General features: G+C 37.7%; 1 protein-coding gene across 10 annotated transcripts in view; it reads right to left on the reverse strand.

Moving 5' to 3' along the window:
- Positions 1–1,140: 1,140 nt before the first annotated feature.
- LOC134535543 (WD repeat-containing protein 7) overlaps positions 1,141–15,860 on the reverse strand; it is a 191,086-nt gene continuing 176,366 nt past the window's right edge. For 6 of the 10 annotated variants that reach the window (XM_063374703.1, XM_063374699.1, XM_063374697.1 and 3 more), the window contains 2 exons: positions 8,218–8,343; positions 1,141–3,555 (listed from right to left, as the gene is read on the reverse strand). In XM_063374703.1, coding sequence (XP_063230773.1) covers positions 3,373–3,555; positions 8,218–8,343 — 309 coding nt within the window. In that variant the 3' untranslated portion in view covers positions 1,141–3,372. The remainder of the gene's footprint in view (positions 3,556–8,217; positions 8,344–15,860) is intronic. The other 4 variants (XM_063374698.1, XM_063374707.1, XM_063374701.1 and 1 more) reach the window with 1 other exon arrangement.

Genomic DNA, 15,860 nt, shown 5'->3' on the forward strand with positions numbered 1-15,860 from the left:
CATGACAATCCATTAATAATAATTTGTTATAAATTTTGTCATATTTCAGGTGAGATGTAAAGTTTTTCCTTTTAGAAGTTATTGTGAAAGTAATTCACCGGGTTTATTGTTTTTATTTTTAAAATTCATAAGTTTATTCTCAAGTAATTTTTTTTGCTGGCTTCTTTGTGTGGGAAGGTATGCTGACATAATTCTCCTTCGTTATTTCTACGACAGAGGCTTTATTTCACACACTAGGTGTTTAAGTCACTGTCACGGGAGTGTGAGAGAGAAATAAAATTTCTGCATCGTGGGAACAGAAGAAATTCGTGGAAGTTTCTGTTGCCAAGCACAGTGATTGGCTGAGAATTATGTCAGCGAGCACAGGACACTGCCCGCACAAAGGGAAGGATGGCTGTATGGTTAGTCGTTTTTCGAGCACCGTAACAAGAGGTCGTGGTCAGGCGATGGCTCGAATAACATAGTAATGTTCTGTTGTTAAAGTACAACTTTGCGGCTACAGTCCGGGCGATGCCTAATAACTTTTTTTTGGACATTTTGATAAATTAGAACTTTTTTTTTGGCCGTAGTCGTAGGCAAAGCCCACAGCCAGGCGACAAAGGGTTTTATCCAGCCGTCGCTGCCGGAACTTATCCGGGCAATATAATGTAATTCATGAGTCTACGTGTTTTCTCCTTTCTGGATTTCCATTACAATTTTTTTTCGTGGTTTGTTGTGCGGAAGGTATTTTGATTTTAAGTAAATAAAAAACAAAAGATAATAAATCAAACATTGCATATGAATTCCTTCGTAACCTGCTACCAAACTGTAAGTTCATTCATAACCTCATTTTGAGCTAGCCGGAGGTGGTGAGTGGTAACAACCTGTGCATAATTATCTGCTAGTAGTCGTGTTTCTACTGAATTTTATATTCTCAGTCTTTAGAGAAATGACAGGAAAATAAAGTAAAAGAAACATGATGGTCATACCCAGACACAACAGAGTGAGAAATAATGAAGTGAAAGAAGAGAAGTAGCATGTAACGATGCAATCCTGAAAGTAGGCCCAGAACCCTGCACTTTCCTATACTACAGTAAAACCCCTTATTTGCACTTTTCAGGGAACCCCAAGGAAAAAGTGTAAATTGCGGGAAAGTGTAAATTGTGGGAAAGCACTTTTATTGGCAGTTAATGCTAAATTTTAGCTTAAAAAAATGTATCAGCATTTACTGGTGCTACAAGACAAACAATAGTTGTTTACAACACATTTAGGGCACTGCAAAAATATAATTTTCTTAAATATAAAAAACAATGCAACATAAAGCCTACATTAAATTTTCTCTAGTACTGTTTTATAGGTATAGTATAAATTCAACGCATTGGGCAGCATTTGCTTCAATAGAACACCTATTTTTAATTATTGTGTTTAAAGTACTAACAGGAATATTCAGTTCCTTGGCCAAAACCACTCGGGTACCCACATGCTTGTCAACTTCTCAATAATTTTAATTTTATCTTCAATAGATAAAGTATTTCGTGGAACTTTATACCTATCCATCTTCAATCAAAATCTTGCCATAAATAATATTGTGAACGATAAAAAAACACGTGCTAACCAAAACGGACGTTGACTAATGTAAACAATGAAAGCCATCATAGATATGTACTGTACATAATGCAGCACTACTAAATATACGTACTGTGTATGAGCGCTTTCCGGTAGTATCGATAGCTCAGCGCTTCGGACTATGCTCTGCTACGAGAGTGCTCTATGACACCGTAAATAAAACCGTTTGTGGATCTGCTACGAAAGTTCTCTATGGCAGCAAAGATTAAAACGTTAGTAGAGGAGAGGCACCATAGAACTTGTCGATACATCAAAACGAAAGGTTACAAACAATAGGCGAACTACTTCAAACTTTTCACATCTATGACTAACGTGACGAGTATTTACATTTTTACCGTGTTTTGAAACGTACATTCCGGGTTTTTTGGTTACGTAGCGGTGTAATTTCAGGGAAAATGCAACACGAAAGTTAATGTACAATAAAACGGACCTACATAAAATGACGTTATTTGCGGGAAAACGTAAATAACGAGAACGTAAATACGAGGTTTTACTGTACTTAATATACTGTGTATCTTAACATTTAATACTTAAAAACATCTGTGAAAACACAGGTTTTAGCCTTTTTAACTGTGGTATGTTGCTCTTACAAATTACTCATTATAAAAATTATACAAACACTGTAACCGATTGGCATCCCAAAATAAAGCTAGAATATATCCAAGAGTGAATACCCACAGGGCAACTTGAGACAAGGTTTCATTGGATACATTGTCACAAATAGCTTATCTATAAAATTGTGTACCGGTGGAAATTCAAACAAGACAAAAATAATTTGGACAAACTCATTTAGAATAGTTTAAATACTGGCGAGAAATAATGCTAAACCAAAATTTTTTAAGAATGATTTAGTTTCTTGGTAATATCAAAATTTAGAGATTTATATATATATATATATATATATATATATATATATATAAAAAAATATTATTATTGCGTTAAATGATAAAAACTAAATTGCTTAAGAACACAAAGAATTTGAAGATAATCAAAAAAATTTAAGCACGTATCTACCAAATGCACCTTACATTAAGACAGCTACGTCAAGTGTTTGTAATATAATTAGGTTCTGTTATGAAGGGAATGCATAATATTACTGTAATTTGTAACAATTATAATTGATCAATAGCTGTCAAGATTAAATTTATTTTTAACAATCTTACCAAGCATTAGGAAATCAGGGAAGCATACACATGGAGCATTAGTTGTCTGAATGAAGAGAAACCACTTTCCCCTCCCTACCCCCAAACACACACACTTCTTCCTGTTATCCCAAAATGGCATTTTTTTTTTATATTTGAGTCATTTGCGGTTGTCTGTTTTGATTATCAATCATGATGTATGTATGTTGTTTGTAAATTAATTCGAACATCATAATTTTATAGTTTATCAAAATCACATTTTCATTATTATGCTCAAATCCACTGAAATCCACTGGTAGCTACAATAGTCAAGAACAGCTGATACAAATTAAAACAAAAGCAGCCCTACTGGTACGTGAATTTCACTGCCTTACCCTCCTCCCCTCTCTTAGTTTCAATCCCCTTATCAAGAAAGACATAATACTCCATCTGAATACTTCCCTTACCACTGACTACAATAGTTTTAACAGACAGAAGTTGTTAATAAATAAAGTTAACAAAATGTTAATTACTCATTGTGACTAAGTGAATCACATTCAACAGTAACATACACAGTACAAATATGCTAGTTGACGAACATGGTATTGATGAACAGTTATCTATTTGAAGTTACAGTTTTAAGTTCCTATACGTTGAACCTGGTTTCAGTGCCATTGGCGAGCATCAGCGAGACTGTGCGATTGTTGATCCATATCAGGCGAGCCAGTCGCATGGGGTTGTGCCTCGACATGTCCGGGATTGGAGCTGTGGAGTATGACTTAATGCACTTAGTCTGCGAGTTTCCAAGCCCGAACATCCCGGTTGACGTCTGTCAAAACAGCACAGAAGCAAAGTAAACTTACTCCCTGACTACAGGTTAAGATAACCAGTTACCAAGTATGCAATATATACGTTTTTGCATAAATTTTTCGAGTTAGTCTTAAATGGTTTTTTTTTTTTTTTTTTTTTTTTTAAGTTAAAGCAACACAAACCAAAACAAAGTATAATTAGAAGAAAAACTTGTATCATTTTTCATTATGTTTGAATGGACTGATTGGTCTTGTGGTGGCATTACCTGACTTGTACTCTAGTTATATTGACAAAATGTACTGGGGGTGGATTTAAACACATCTTCCACTGCATCAGTTGGTACAACAGCAAAAAAAACATTGTACTAATTGCATTCAGGAGCACCCAAGATGAATTTCGGTCCATTCATCCTAATTTCGGTTGTCCGTTGTTTCCAGGAATCACCTCTAACACATGCTGAGATGTTTACTTATGACGGTTCATTGCCGATTGCTTCCCCAGTGTCCCTGACATGTACTGTATGCCAGTCTCTAATGACCTCGTCAACAAGATGTGAAAAAAACGTAGGTACCAACCTACCAACCTACATAGGCTTCAATCCTCAAACCCAGCGGATTCTTCAAAATATGTGTGTACTTACAATGAACAGTGCAAAAGGCCTAGAACTATTACCCAGAAATTTCAAGTATTAAAAAAGAACAATATTCTTGAGCTTATGTCTTATAACATATAGCACGATTTAGTAAAATAATTACAACCAGTTCACCTTAATCTCAGCTTAGAATCAATGTATAATACCCCTCTGCCAGATAGCCAATTCAACACTGTCATACACCTAGTGAAAATTGTAAAATTATCACAAATATTAACACGTTACTATGTATACACCAAAAATATTTCTCCAATGTTCATACTAAAGAACATATTTTAGCAGACAGCCATTTTTAACGTACAATAAAACCATGTTATGACCTCTCTCAGTTTCTGGGAATAAGGTCATAATTAACATTTTGGACAGACTGATCCAACCCTGACCCCTATACGTCAAACTGTATCATTTTTTTTGCACCAAGTTGATGTTCAGCCTTCTCTGGCAAGAAATTGACACAAGGTTTTCAAAATAAAATATATATTTAATTTAATAGCAGACATCTTCCAAACAGTAAAGATACCTAAGAAAAGCATATTGGACCACCTACTAATGTCACCAAAAGTCCATAAAAAAAAATGCAACTGTCCATTTGACACTGATTTCACATGGAAAATAAAAGGAATTTTGATTAAATATTAATTAATTTATTAATTAATGTGGATAGTCATAATGTATATGCCAGAGAGTTCAAGAAGGTGATGCACTGCTGTTATTGCTCTTGCGAACAGGTGAGATGTGGAATGTTGCAAGGAGGGGAGGGGATTCCAGGGGAGGGACGGCAGGCTGAGCCCACCCGACCGGCCGCTACACCCCGGCCCACCCCTCCCCCTCCAGGCAAGCCAAGTGCACATGCCACAGAAAGTGGCCTGGTGTTCCCAGAAACCAATACATTCCTACTTCAAAGCCAGGCCATCAGTTCATACATAAAATGCTGTCCCTTGGTCCTGTCTGGCAGACACCACAAGGCAGCGAGCTAGTTCACAGCGCCACTCCCAGCTTCTGCAGCCGAGGTAAATCCTCATCGTGCCATCACTGACCGATACATACGGTCCTAGACCAGTGTGTCGCGTAAGGCTGTCAACCCACACCTTAGCATCCAGGTAATAAACCTGGTGATATCAAACACCTCAAGTGGTCATTTTGGGGTAAGGAAGACCAGGGGAAGACCTACCCTGCACAGACAGCTCCACCTGCACCAGCCCATGAGGTGGGACCATCATAGTCATTCGATCAGTCATCAAAAGCTGAATCAGATGATGATTCTGACTGTGAGAAACTGCCCGTGACAGCTCCGGAAACTATTCACGAGCTTAGAAAAACTAAATAAATTCATCTCTAAACACGAAAAGGTTCCAGAAGAGATCAGGAAATGTTTCTACGACAAACATTTTGTTCAACAGAACATAATTCACACTCAAAAACAAACTGAAATAATAGTTTTTTTTAAAATAAATAAACATAAGTTATGCAGAAACACTAATATTAAGACTGATGTCAGATGTTCACCAAATAATAATGTATCTTATAATAACACTATTTTTGATTTATTTTATGATTTTTCTCTTTGTAATGATATAGCTATGTATTTATAAGTACAAAGTACTTTCAGTACTAAATACAAAACCTTGAGGTCCCTGTGTACTTAGTAATGAGATTCTATTGTACCACCTGTTTTCCAGTGTCCTCGTATCAGTCTGTGCCTGAGGACTGCTACAATTCTCAGTTCCCGAAATGTCACAACTGTTATTTTAGGAAACCTACTATGTTCATTTCTGCTGTCATCATTGTGGTGTTCAGATTATCTGTTTTGTCATATTGCTGGCATTCACCTTCACATCTTATGTTATCGTTGTGTTGTCTACATCATCTGTTAAATATCATATCTTGGGTTCGTCTGTTTGTTGCTATGTTGTCCAAGGGGGCGAATTTTGTCTTTATTTACTGTCCTTGTTGTAATCTCTATTCATTGTTCACCCACTGTGTTCGTTATTGCTGTTATAATTTTTTGACTGATTCCGTCCATGGTATTTTCTATGCTGTTTATCTTTTTAATCTGCTAATTTTAGTTTGTTTTCTGTGTGTTTGTATTTTCATCTCTTTTATATATATATATATATATATATATATATATATATATATATATATATATATATATATGTATATATATATACATATATATATATATACATATATATACATACATATATATATATATATATATATATATATATAAAATTTGTTCAGTATTTAGGTTTCTTATTGTGGCACCAATCATTGTGACGAAGACGTGAAACTACCTCATGAACATTTATGAGGTCGTTCAGGCCTTTTTTATTAAAATCTTAAAGGCATGAAATTATGTTGCCCTTGTACCCTGGGGATTCTTGAATTTCTTGATTGTGAGGGGCTTCATCTTGTTGCTGCCGTCCATGTTGAAGCACAGAAGGAAGGTGAGGTTTTCCTTACTCCTCTTTGCACCCTTGCAGACACCTCTTTTCCCAGCAAGCATGTGATCTGACATAAAGTTATTAAAAATTCCCAGCTCGTTAGTGTCGTACAAATCTTGAAGCTGGTAGCGACTGAGTACGTTTTGAAGTAAGGGAAACAACTAACTTGTCATACACAACTTTGTCACTTTCACTGACAATTTTGTGGCTGGCAATTATTTCATGGTGCACTTTGAAACAATCCAGCAACCCGTTCAAGCATTTGAAGTTGTCAATTCCTAACTTTAAAACAAGTTCACTGATCTTTCTTTGCAGCATGGGTCCGCTTACTGGCAAGTTTTGTGTTCCGAGTTGGCCGAACCACTTCCTTCAGATCTGCGTGCAAAGTGTGGCTCAGCTTTTTTAATTGCATGTTATGGCTTTTCTTCTGCATTGCGTTGATAGTTTCTTCCCTCATTTTTAAAATTGTAAAGTCAGTAGAGCTTGCTTTCTAATCATTTTACACAAATCATAAGTCCATATGTTATTAAAAAAAAAGGTGTGGTTCCCCGACAATTTTTACACCAATTATTAGCCAGGGAGAAGGGGTGTCTGCTGCACCATGTGCAGTACAGAGCTCCGAAGAGAAACGCAGTGCAACATGCTTCAGACCAATTTTCAGTCGATTTCATGCAACTTTTAGACTTTTAAGTACAAGTATTTCATGTTTACTTTAAAAGGGGTCATAATATAGAAGTTTACATAATAAACAAGGTCATAACAATAGGGTTTTACTGGTATTTTTATCTTAAAAAAATTAATTTGTCAGCCACCAGCTACAATACTTTGGGAATATTTGTTTGGCACTTCAGGGAACATTTTTTATACAAAATTAATGTTTATCCTGAACATACAAATTGAAATTTTTTTATTTTAAAAATAAAAATCATGGGTTGAAGGTTTCTTCAAAACTTACATTCTGTATTAGTTCTCATGTATTATTTTATTCCAGAATCTTGAGATCCAGCTTTGGATTTTTGGAACTCTTATAAGAATCAAATTTTAGATTTAGATTTGATAAATAGTAGACTGAACTCATCACTAATTACAAATAATGCACACTTGGTTTTCGTCACTGTACTCGAATTGGCAACAAAATCAGTTTTATAATTAGTGATCTTGCACTGGTTCTGGCAAAGTGAGTGTGCAAGATTTGCTTTCAAACAATGATATCAGGTAGTTGTGCATTCAATCCCTGATTTGAGATGGCATTATTTGAGGAAATTTTCAGAAATTTAAATTCGGAATTTTGCTTTTCCCTCGGTGGTGAGAATCATTGTTTAACATCTTGTTGACAACAAATTCATTAGAGACAAGACAAGTTCTGAAACAGTGAGTTGGAGCACTGATGGACTGCATCAATGGGAAAACAGGAGTTACCTCGAGAAAACCTACCAACTCATTATGATTTCTGCATTTACACATATAACCATTCAAATAAAGGACATAATTGAACAGACACCAGATTAACACTTTTTTTTTACAAAACAGTACAGTGTGTATAGTTTGAACTTACTTGATTGCAGGCTATGCACTTACTAACCTGCCAAAATGAAAGGCGATTTTCCTGGCAGCTGTAGGTACTGAGGTACTTGCCTTCAGGTGAGAAGGCATTAGCAGTAATGGCCGCCCCGTGGGCCTGGATCATCTGCAAATATTTTAAGGAAGCCTTATATCACTAAACAGGGTGTAAACATGCATCATATATGGCATTCAAATACAAAAACACTATCACCACAAAATAATTGGTTACTATCTACAACATAATATTTAAAAACTAAATTTTTTAAAAAAATTCTAATTAGTATTTAGTACAATAACATTAGTGTAAGTTAATATATATTTTTTCCTAAATGGTGATTTAGGGATACACATTTCCCTCCTGTTTACAAGAAGTGAGCTTATTTCAGGCACAGAAATAAATTTTTTTTTGACTAAACATTTAAACAACAAACCCATGTCAAATGCAAAATATAAATAAAAATAAATTATGCTTACTAAACATTTAATATTCTTATAAAAGTTATGATTTATAATAACAATAGTAAGAAACCAGTAAATAACACAGTTTTTTTTTCTGTCAAGAACACCCTTTTTTGAAAGCAGTTTTTTTTTCCTTAAATACAGTATCAATGTTCAGAATGTTTAACTTCTGTAATACTGTATCAACAGTTCATGTTTAACTTCTGTAAATAGCTGCAACACAGAAACACTTCAAACCTTAGAAATAATTTGCCCAGCCAGGTTTGTCATCTTTAATTTTCTGTTCCAGTCCTTTGTCGATGCCTCTCCAATCCCTTGAATCACATTCTACAGAACAATGGCATATAATTCAAGAGATCAGAGAGGCAGACTTGTCCAAGAATTGGAATAGGAGTTAAATTTGGTTTAATATACTCTTCACAACCATTTAGTTACATGTTTAGTTACAGCAAGTTCCAATGCACAATAAAAAACTGCAGTGGGCACGGGACATCTGAAAGCTCAGTGAACAATAAAATCACCTTTCAACAAGGACACAGTGTTAGCTATATCTGAAAATAATGATTTTACCTAAAACGTTTTTACCTGAAAATAATGTAACTTTGAATATAATGTGACCCCAAACTTTTTGATTATCAGTTTATGAAAAATACTTTATGGGGTAAAAAACACAATTCAAACACAGAAAATAATTAAAAATCATTTAAATTAGCATTTTAAAACCATATTTAATAACAGCTTTTCTGATGCCACTTTCTGTCAGTAGAGTGATTTACATGACCTTTTTTGAAACCACAATTGACAATTAGAAGAACAACAGTTTTATGGCTGTAGTTTATATACCATTCACTGGAAAGCAAAGAATTCTGTGAAATATGGTGGCCTTTGCTAGCAGCTAACATCCCCCCCCCCCCCCCCCCGCAAGTTTCAGAAAGCAGTAAACAAGATCAGACTAAAATGGCATAAGTGACAAAGTTAATACATAGGCAGATAGTGTAGTTTATCAATAAAGCTGTTCCCATCACTGTAAATTCATATCTTTCAGTGGAATAATGTGACTTTTAGGTTTAGCAGTTTTGGTAAAGACCATGACATTATATTCAGGTAAATACAGTAGGTTCACAAATTATTATTTTTCATATGCTTGGAGTTTTACAGCTGTTATGAATAAAATACTGTTATGACCTACGTGGGGAGAACTGAGTTTGTAAGGGATAGCCCAATGAAGTTATATTAATTAATAATATTTACATCAATAATAAATAATTTTAAGTAATAATGTATAATTACTAATCATTGCACTTAAAAATGTTTATTCGCAAGTTACTCAATGTCTGTCAAGTTCCACACTGGAGCTAGGCTCAACAGTGATTCGCCCCTTACCTTGTGCCTGTCCACACACACAGTCTCGCGTCACTCAGTCGCCGCACTTTCACGGTTCAGCCGAATTCTGCGTTGTGCTAATATTGGGGGTGGGGGGGGGGGGGGGGGGGGAGGGGAGAGAGAGAGAGAGAGAGAGAGAGGTCTTCACACCCTCTTCACTTCACCTTCGCTCTCGGAAATCTGGAACTGTTGCGGAACTCGCTCGGAACTCACGTGGAAGCCGGTGTTGCTGCTCAAGTACCTGGTGTGCCAAATTCCTCTTGGAGATTTCAAAATGTTCCTTCACTGTATTTCCTACAACAATAATGTAATCTAGGTATACTAGGAATGTTTTCCAAGTCATGCCATGCAGGACAAGTTCCATCAATCTCTCGAAAGTTGCAGGAGCATTACATAACCTGAATGGTAACACAGTGAATTGGATCAGTCCACTCCCTGTCCTGAAAGCAATATTCTCTTTGTCCTCGGAGTACAGCTCCACTTGCCAGTAACCACTCTTCAGGTCCAGTGTAGAGAACCATCTGGTGCCAGAGAGTGTATCAAGCATGTCATCGATACATGGGAGGGGGTAGCTGTCCTTTTTGGTGATGTCATTCAGCTTCTGGTAGTCCACACAGAACCTCATATGGCCCTTCTTCTTTGCTACTAAAACGACTAGGGAAACCCAAGGACTTGCTGAAGGTTCTACTACACCACCCTTCATCATACCCGCGATCAACTTCTCAGCTTCTTCCTGTTTTGCTAGAGGCAGCAGTTGTGCTGCTTGTCGGATTGGCTCTGCATCACCTGTGTTGATGCGATGGTAGATCAGGCTTGTTCTCCCAGGGTCAGTATCCCCCGAGGAAAATACATCCTGGTTGTTTACCAGAAAAGCTGTGACTTCTTCTATTTCTCCATCTGTTAGATTATTTTGGCATCACCTTAGTAGATGTTTTAGATTTTGGTTCAGTGGTTGTGCATCATGTCTAACAGTTGAGGAAGACCTACAATGGCCTACCCAAGAGACTGGTTGCAGCAAGCTATTGGGTCTCTCTGTTTAAGAACCCTTGTTTGAGAATCGAGGTTGGCCACCCTGACTGGTACAACCTCGCTGAACCTTGCAATGCTTCAGGTGACCAGGAGTGTCTTCAGTTCTAATGTCATATTCGGTTCTATCAGGTAGCTCATGTTGCCCTTAGAGTTTCCCATTATCCTAGCTGCTATCTGCTGGAATAGAAACATATTCGTTAACTACCACTTGCATTACAGGAACTTCCAAATGGTCGGGGGTATACAAGGCCAACTCTTCATCTTTAATACGCAGTACCTGTCCTTCCCTGTCAATAACGAATCTGTATCGATTCATGACCTCCACTCCTAGAATTACCTCTTAGGTGAAATCAGCAACAAGAAAGCTCTGTGTTAATGTTATAGTTCCAATCCTTACCTCCAAATCCAGCTGTCCATGTATAAGTGAAGTGTCTCCGGTGGCTGTTTTGAGTCTGTATAGAATGGATGTTCTCTTCAGCTTTCCCCTACTTACAATGTCTGTCATTGATCCATCCATTAAGCAACAAACTGTCATGGTCTCTACAAAGTATGGATACAAGAAAAACCCTAGGGGCTACCAATTCCTGTAGAGCTGGCATGCGCCCCCTCACGCCAGCTATTGCTTGTTTCACTGTTGATCTTCCTATTGTGTTGTCTTCCTGCCTATAGGACAGTTCCTTTGGATGTGTCCTGGTTCACTGCAAATGAAGCACCACGGGCATCGTCCTGCTTTTCTGATATGGTTACCTGGAGTATCATTCAGCAACTTCTTTAATGCCCTGAGAATATCTACTTCATTAGAGGTGTTTCTGGCATTTGCTACATTATAGGGCTCCAGTCCAGCTCTCCTTGTCCTGATGCTTGTGTTTCTTGAGGCAGTGTGTGCTGCCTCGATTTCCAGGGCATGGAACAAGGCCTCACAGCTTTCTTGTGTCGGGCCAAACAAAGAGTTTGCTGAACCTTCGCATCTCAGAGCCCGTCTATAAAAGCACTAGTGGCTAGCTGCTGGCGGAACTCTGTTGGTGCTTCTGGGTAGGCAAGGTGCACGAGCCGCTCAATGTCGGCTTTGAACTCTTGGAGGGTTTCCGAAGATCTGTTGACACGTCTTCGGGGCTGTTCTATACACCTCGCCCATGTGTCGGTCGTCATACCTCAACTCAAGGGCCTCTACTAATACCCCACATTCTTTCTGGTCTGTAACTGGTATGGTCTGCAGCAGCTCTAGTGGATATCCTCGCAGGGCCAAGCCGAGTGCCGTAGCCTTTTCTTCATCGTCCTGACGTGCGACGTGCCGCGCACGTCTATAATCACGAAGCCGTCAGCCCCTTCCTTCCTAAACACGTGTGCGGGCCGCCGCCACTGACGGCCGCGACAGCTGTCACCGTCCGGCCACCACCGCGTCGCCCTTTGCAAAGGCGACCGCGCCGCATCTGGGTTGCCATGGTAACCAGGCAAGTGCGCGCGCACGCTCCTACCCATGATGTAAAGAAGAGGAGGTGAAACCGTCCACCCGCCCTAACGCGTCCTCCACTGCGCACTACGTCACCTTGTTCGCACCGCCCGGTCTACACGCAGCGCGCTTACGGGAATACGACGCAGAGACAGTTCATTTACAATCATTTGAATAGTGAGAGTTACCACGAAGCGTAAAAATACTTTGCTATGTACATTGTAAGGCATGCCTTTAGAACATACAGTTTAAATAAATGTATTAGCATCCAAACGCGGGGTTTATATTAAAAATAAAATCAACGAAGCAATATTTTTCTGCTGTTTTCATCACTTCAAAATGTTGATTGGGTCTTATAAACACAGAATGGTAATGGGAATTGGAATGAATATACTTCGAAAATATTTATTATGAATATTAATAAAATAGACATAATAAACAATCAGGATGCAGGCGACAAAGAATAATACAAACATATTACAAAAAAAAAAGCATCTGACAAAGCAAAGTTTCTATAAATACGTATTTGTAATTTACATAAACATAAGCGCTTTTGATTTATTTACTAATTTTAATTTTATTTAGTTACAAACAATAAACAAAAGGATAAATAATGATAGAAAGTATATTTAAAAAATATATTTAAAACATATTATTAAACCCAATAGCACTACAATCTTCAACAAAAAACAGCTTGCAGGCATTACAAAATATTTAGGTACAAATATATTAGTCGAAATTTTTTAAACTTACTAATATCAACTTAACATATTATATAATGTGATAGTAATTTATATATATTATATGTTATATATAATATATATATTATAATAATAAAACATTTTTTACCCCCTTTATTAACAGTACACAACCTAATGTTTAGGTTAGTTCTATAAAAAACAAGAAAAAAAGTTAATTTGAAATAAATTTTGTAGTTCTCGCTGATGCCCGCAAACACAAACATTTTAAAAACAATTGATTTGAGTTTTTATTAATGCTTTGAAATTTCATTTTTAATAAATTAATTTAATAAATAACCTTTTTACCGCGAAATACTTTATTACTATAGATAATAACTCAGTATTTTGTACGAAATATATTCCTTGACCTAACATTAACCTACAGTTAATCATATAAAAAAATTAAAAATAAATACTCATATTATAAAACAAGTGACATTTCTACTTAAAATCACGTTTGTTTAAACTTACCTCTGCTAACACAGAATGCATCCTTCCTTTTGCATACGTTCACCCACTTATTGCAAACATCTTCATTTTTTGGAAAAGAAAAATATTTTATGCCAGAATCTCGAGTCTTTTTGAAATGATTGTGACATCTGAACACTGCACAATTTGGTATTTCAACTACATAAAACTACGTTCGCACGAGACGCAGATGAAATGGATGGGAAGCGCCTGGAAGAGCGCTGGCTACAACCAAGGTGACGTAGCAAGGGAGCGCGTGGAGGGGGAAAACCTGCGCACGGTTTCACCTCCTCTTCTTTACATCATGCTCCTACCGGCCGCCACCCCTCGCCTACCCCTCTCTCGCCAGGCCGAGCGGGTGTGCGCACAGCCTCCCCCTCCTCACCCACCTCCGTCTGCCCAGCCGCCTCCCCCCGCCTTCCCCTCTTCCTCCAAGCCGAGGTCCGTCCAAGTTACGTAGGCCGGCTGGAATTCCCGGAAGCGCCCGTGATTCTTGGAACTCCCAGCCCTTCCTACGTCACGCCCTGGCCCTCAGGAGGGGTATAAAAGGCCGGTCCTTGGGCCGTCAGTGCCCCACATTTTCTTTACCGAGCACTGGTTGGAGTAGGTAGTCCTATCTCTTAGCCTAGCCTGGTTTCCGATAACGGAAGCTCAGGTCAGTGGCCAATGTGTAAGGTGTTAGGTCGGGTAGGCAGCTGCGATAGTGCGACCTGTAATTGCGATGCGAGACACCGCGGACGAGTCAGGAACGGTGGTCCCTGCTTTTTTCAAAGCAGGGTGCCAACCTTCAGGGATGGAGGAAGGGGAGGAGATGGATTGTGGCGCGGCCACAAAACGCGCACGAGACGACAGTGACTCGGATGTCACCGCAGCAAAAAAACCTTCAGGGACCCAGATCCCACAAAATTCAGACTCGGACTGCGAGGATGATTTTACAACCGTCAAAAGCCGCAGCAGTAGGCGCAACAATGCACCGCGCGCGAGCACTTCTAACAACTTTCAAGGCGCAGAAGCCCCAAAATACAAACGGGTCCCGTTTGTTATTCGTGATTCGCAGGTCATCGGCAAGATAGGCCCTGTTTTTGCTCAAATTGGCGTCAAACACCGAATGAACCTAAACAAAAAACAGGAAGTTAGGATAACTTTCGACGCCAAGTCAGACCAGGACAAGGGTGTGGCCTGGCTGAATGCAAATGGAGTGCCACACCACACTTTCTCGCAGCCTAGCGAAAGGGGGGAAAAGGTCGTGATTCGGGGCCTAAAGCCCACCCCACACGATGCCCATTTTCTGCTATAACTTCTGTTATACCCATGGGTATGAAAATTTTCATAAAAATTTGTATAGCAGAACCGCAGAAAGATTTCTTAACTCCATACACACGATACCTAGAATGCTAACACAAAACCAGCCAACGCAGTTGCCGACCAAAGCTAACATATCAGGGGAGGATAAACCTGTCGTAGTCAACTTATCAAAATACTGAAAAAAAAGTGAAAGTTACGCCTGTTTGTGTTAAAAATTATGTAACTTGCGGAAATATTATTTGATATTTTATCTTATATTTTTCATTTGCAAATAAATAACAAAATTGGTTTAGTATTTAAAAACAAATTAAGAGCAATTTTGGAATTACAAATATATTTTTAAGTTGTAGGTTAATTTCAAAATCTAAAAATATATAAATTTAAATGATACAAGGGACATTGGGTTTACTAAATTTAGTTTATGTACGGTTTAAATTCTAATATTAATTTAATTATACAGTTAATCAAGCTAATCACATTATAATAGTAAAAAAATGCTACCGATTCATATATGTTATATATAAGATTTATTGATTACTTATATATTTAACTACATAATTAGAGGAATTGTAACTAATATTTTTTGTAACCCAGTGAGACAAATAAACACGCACATACCGCGTAATAAATTTAAATCTTCGGTGAAGAAAAACATTTTGCATGTTTTTTTTTTACCCTCACAGATGTGTCGCTATGAAGTATCAGTTTATTCATTATTAATTTATAGACACTCGTTTCTTAATAAACGTTGGCGTTTTAATTATAAAATTAACTTTTGGTTTAAATTATTTGTGAACATGTGATTTTACTTTACTTTTTTAAAAGTAA

Source organism: Bacillus rossius, chromosome 8, assembly GCF_032445375.1.
Source record: "Bacillus rossius redtenbacheri isolate Brsri chromosome 8, Brsri_v3, whole genome shotgun sequence".
Taxonomy (NCBI): Eukaryota; Metazoa; Arthropoda; class Insecta; order Phasmatodea; family Bacillidae; genus Bacillus; species Bacillus rossius.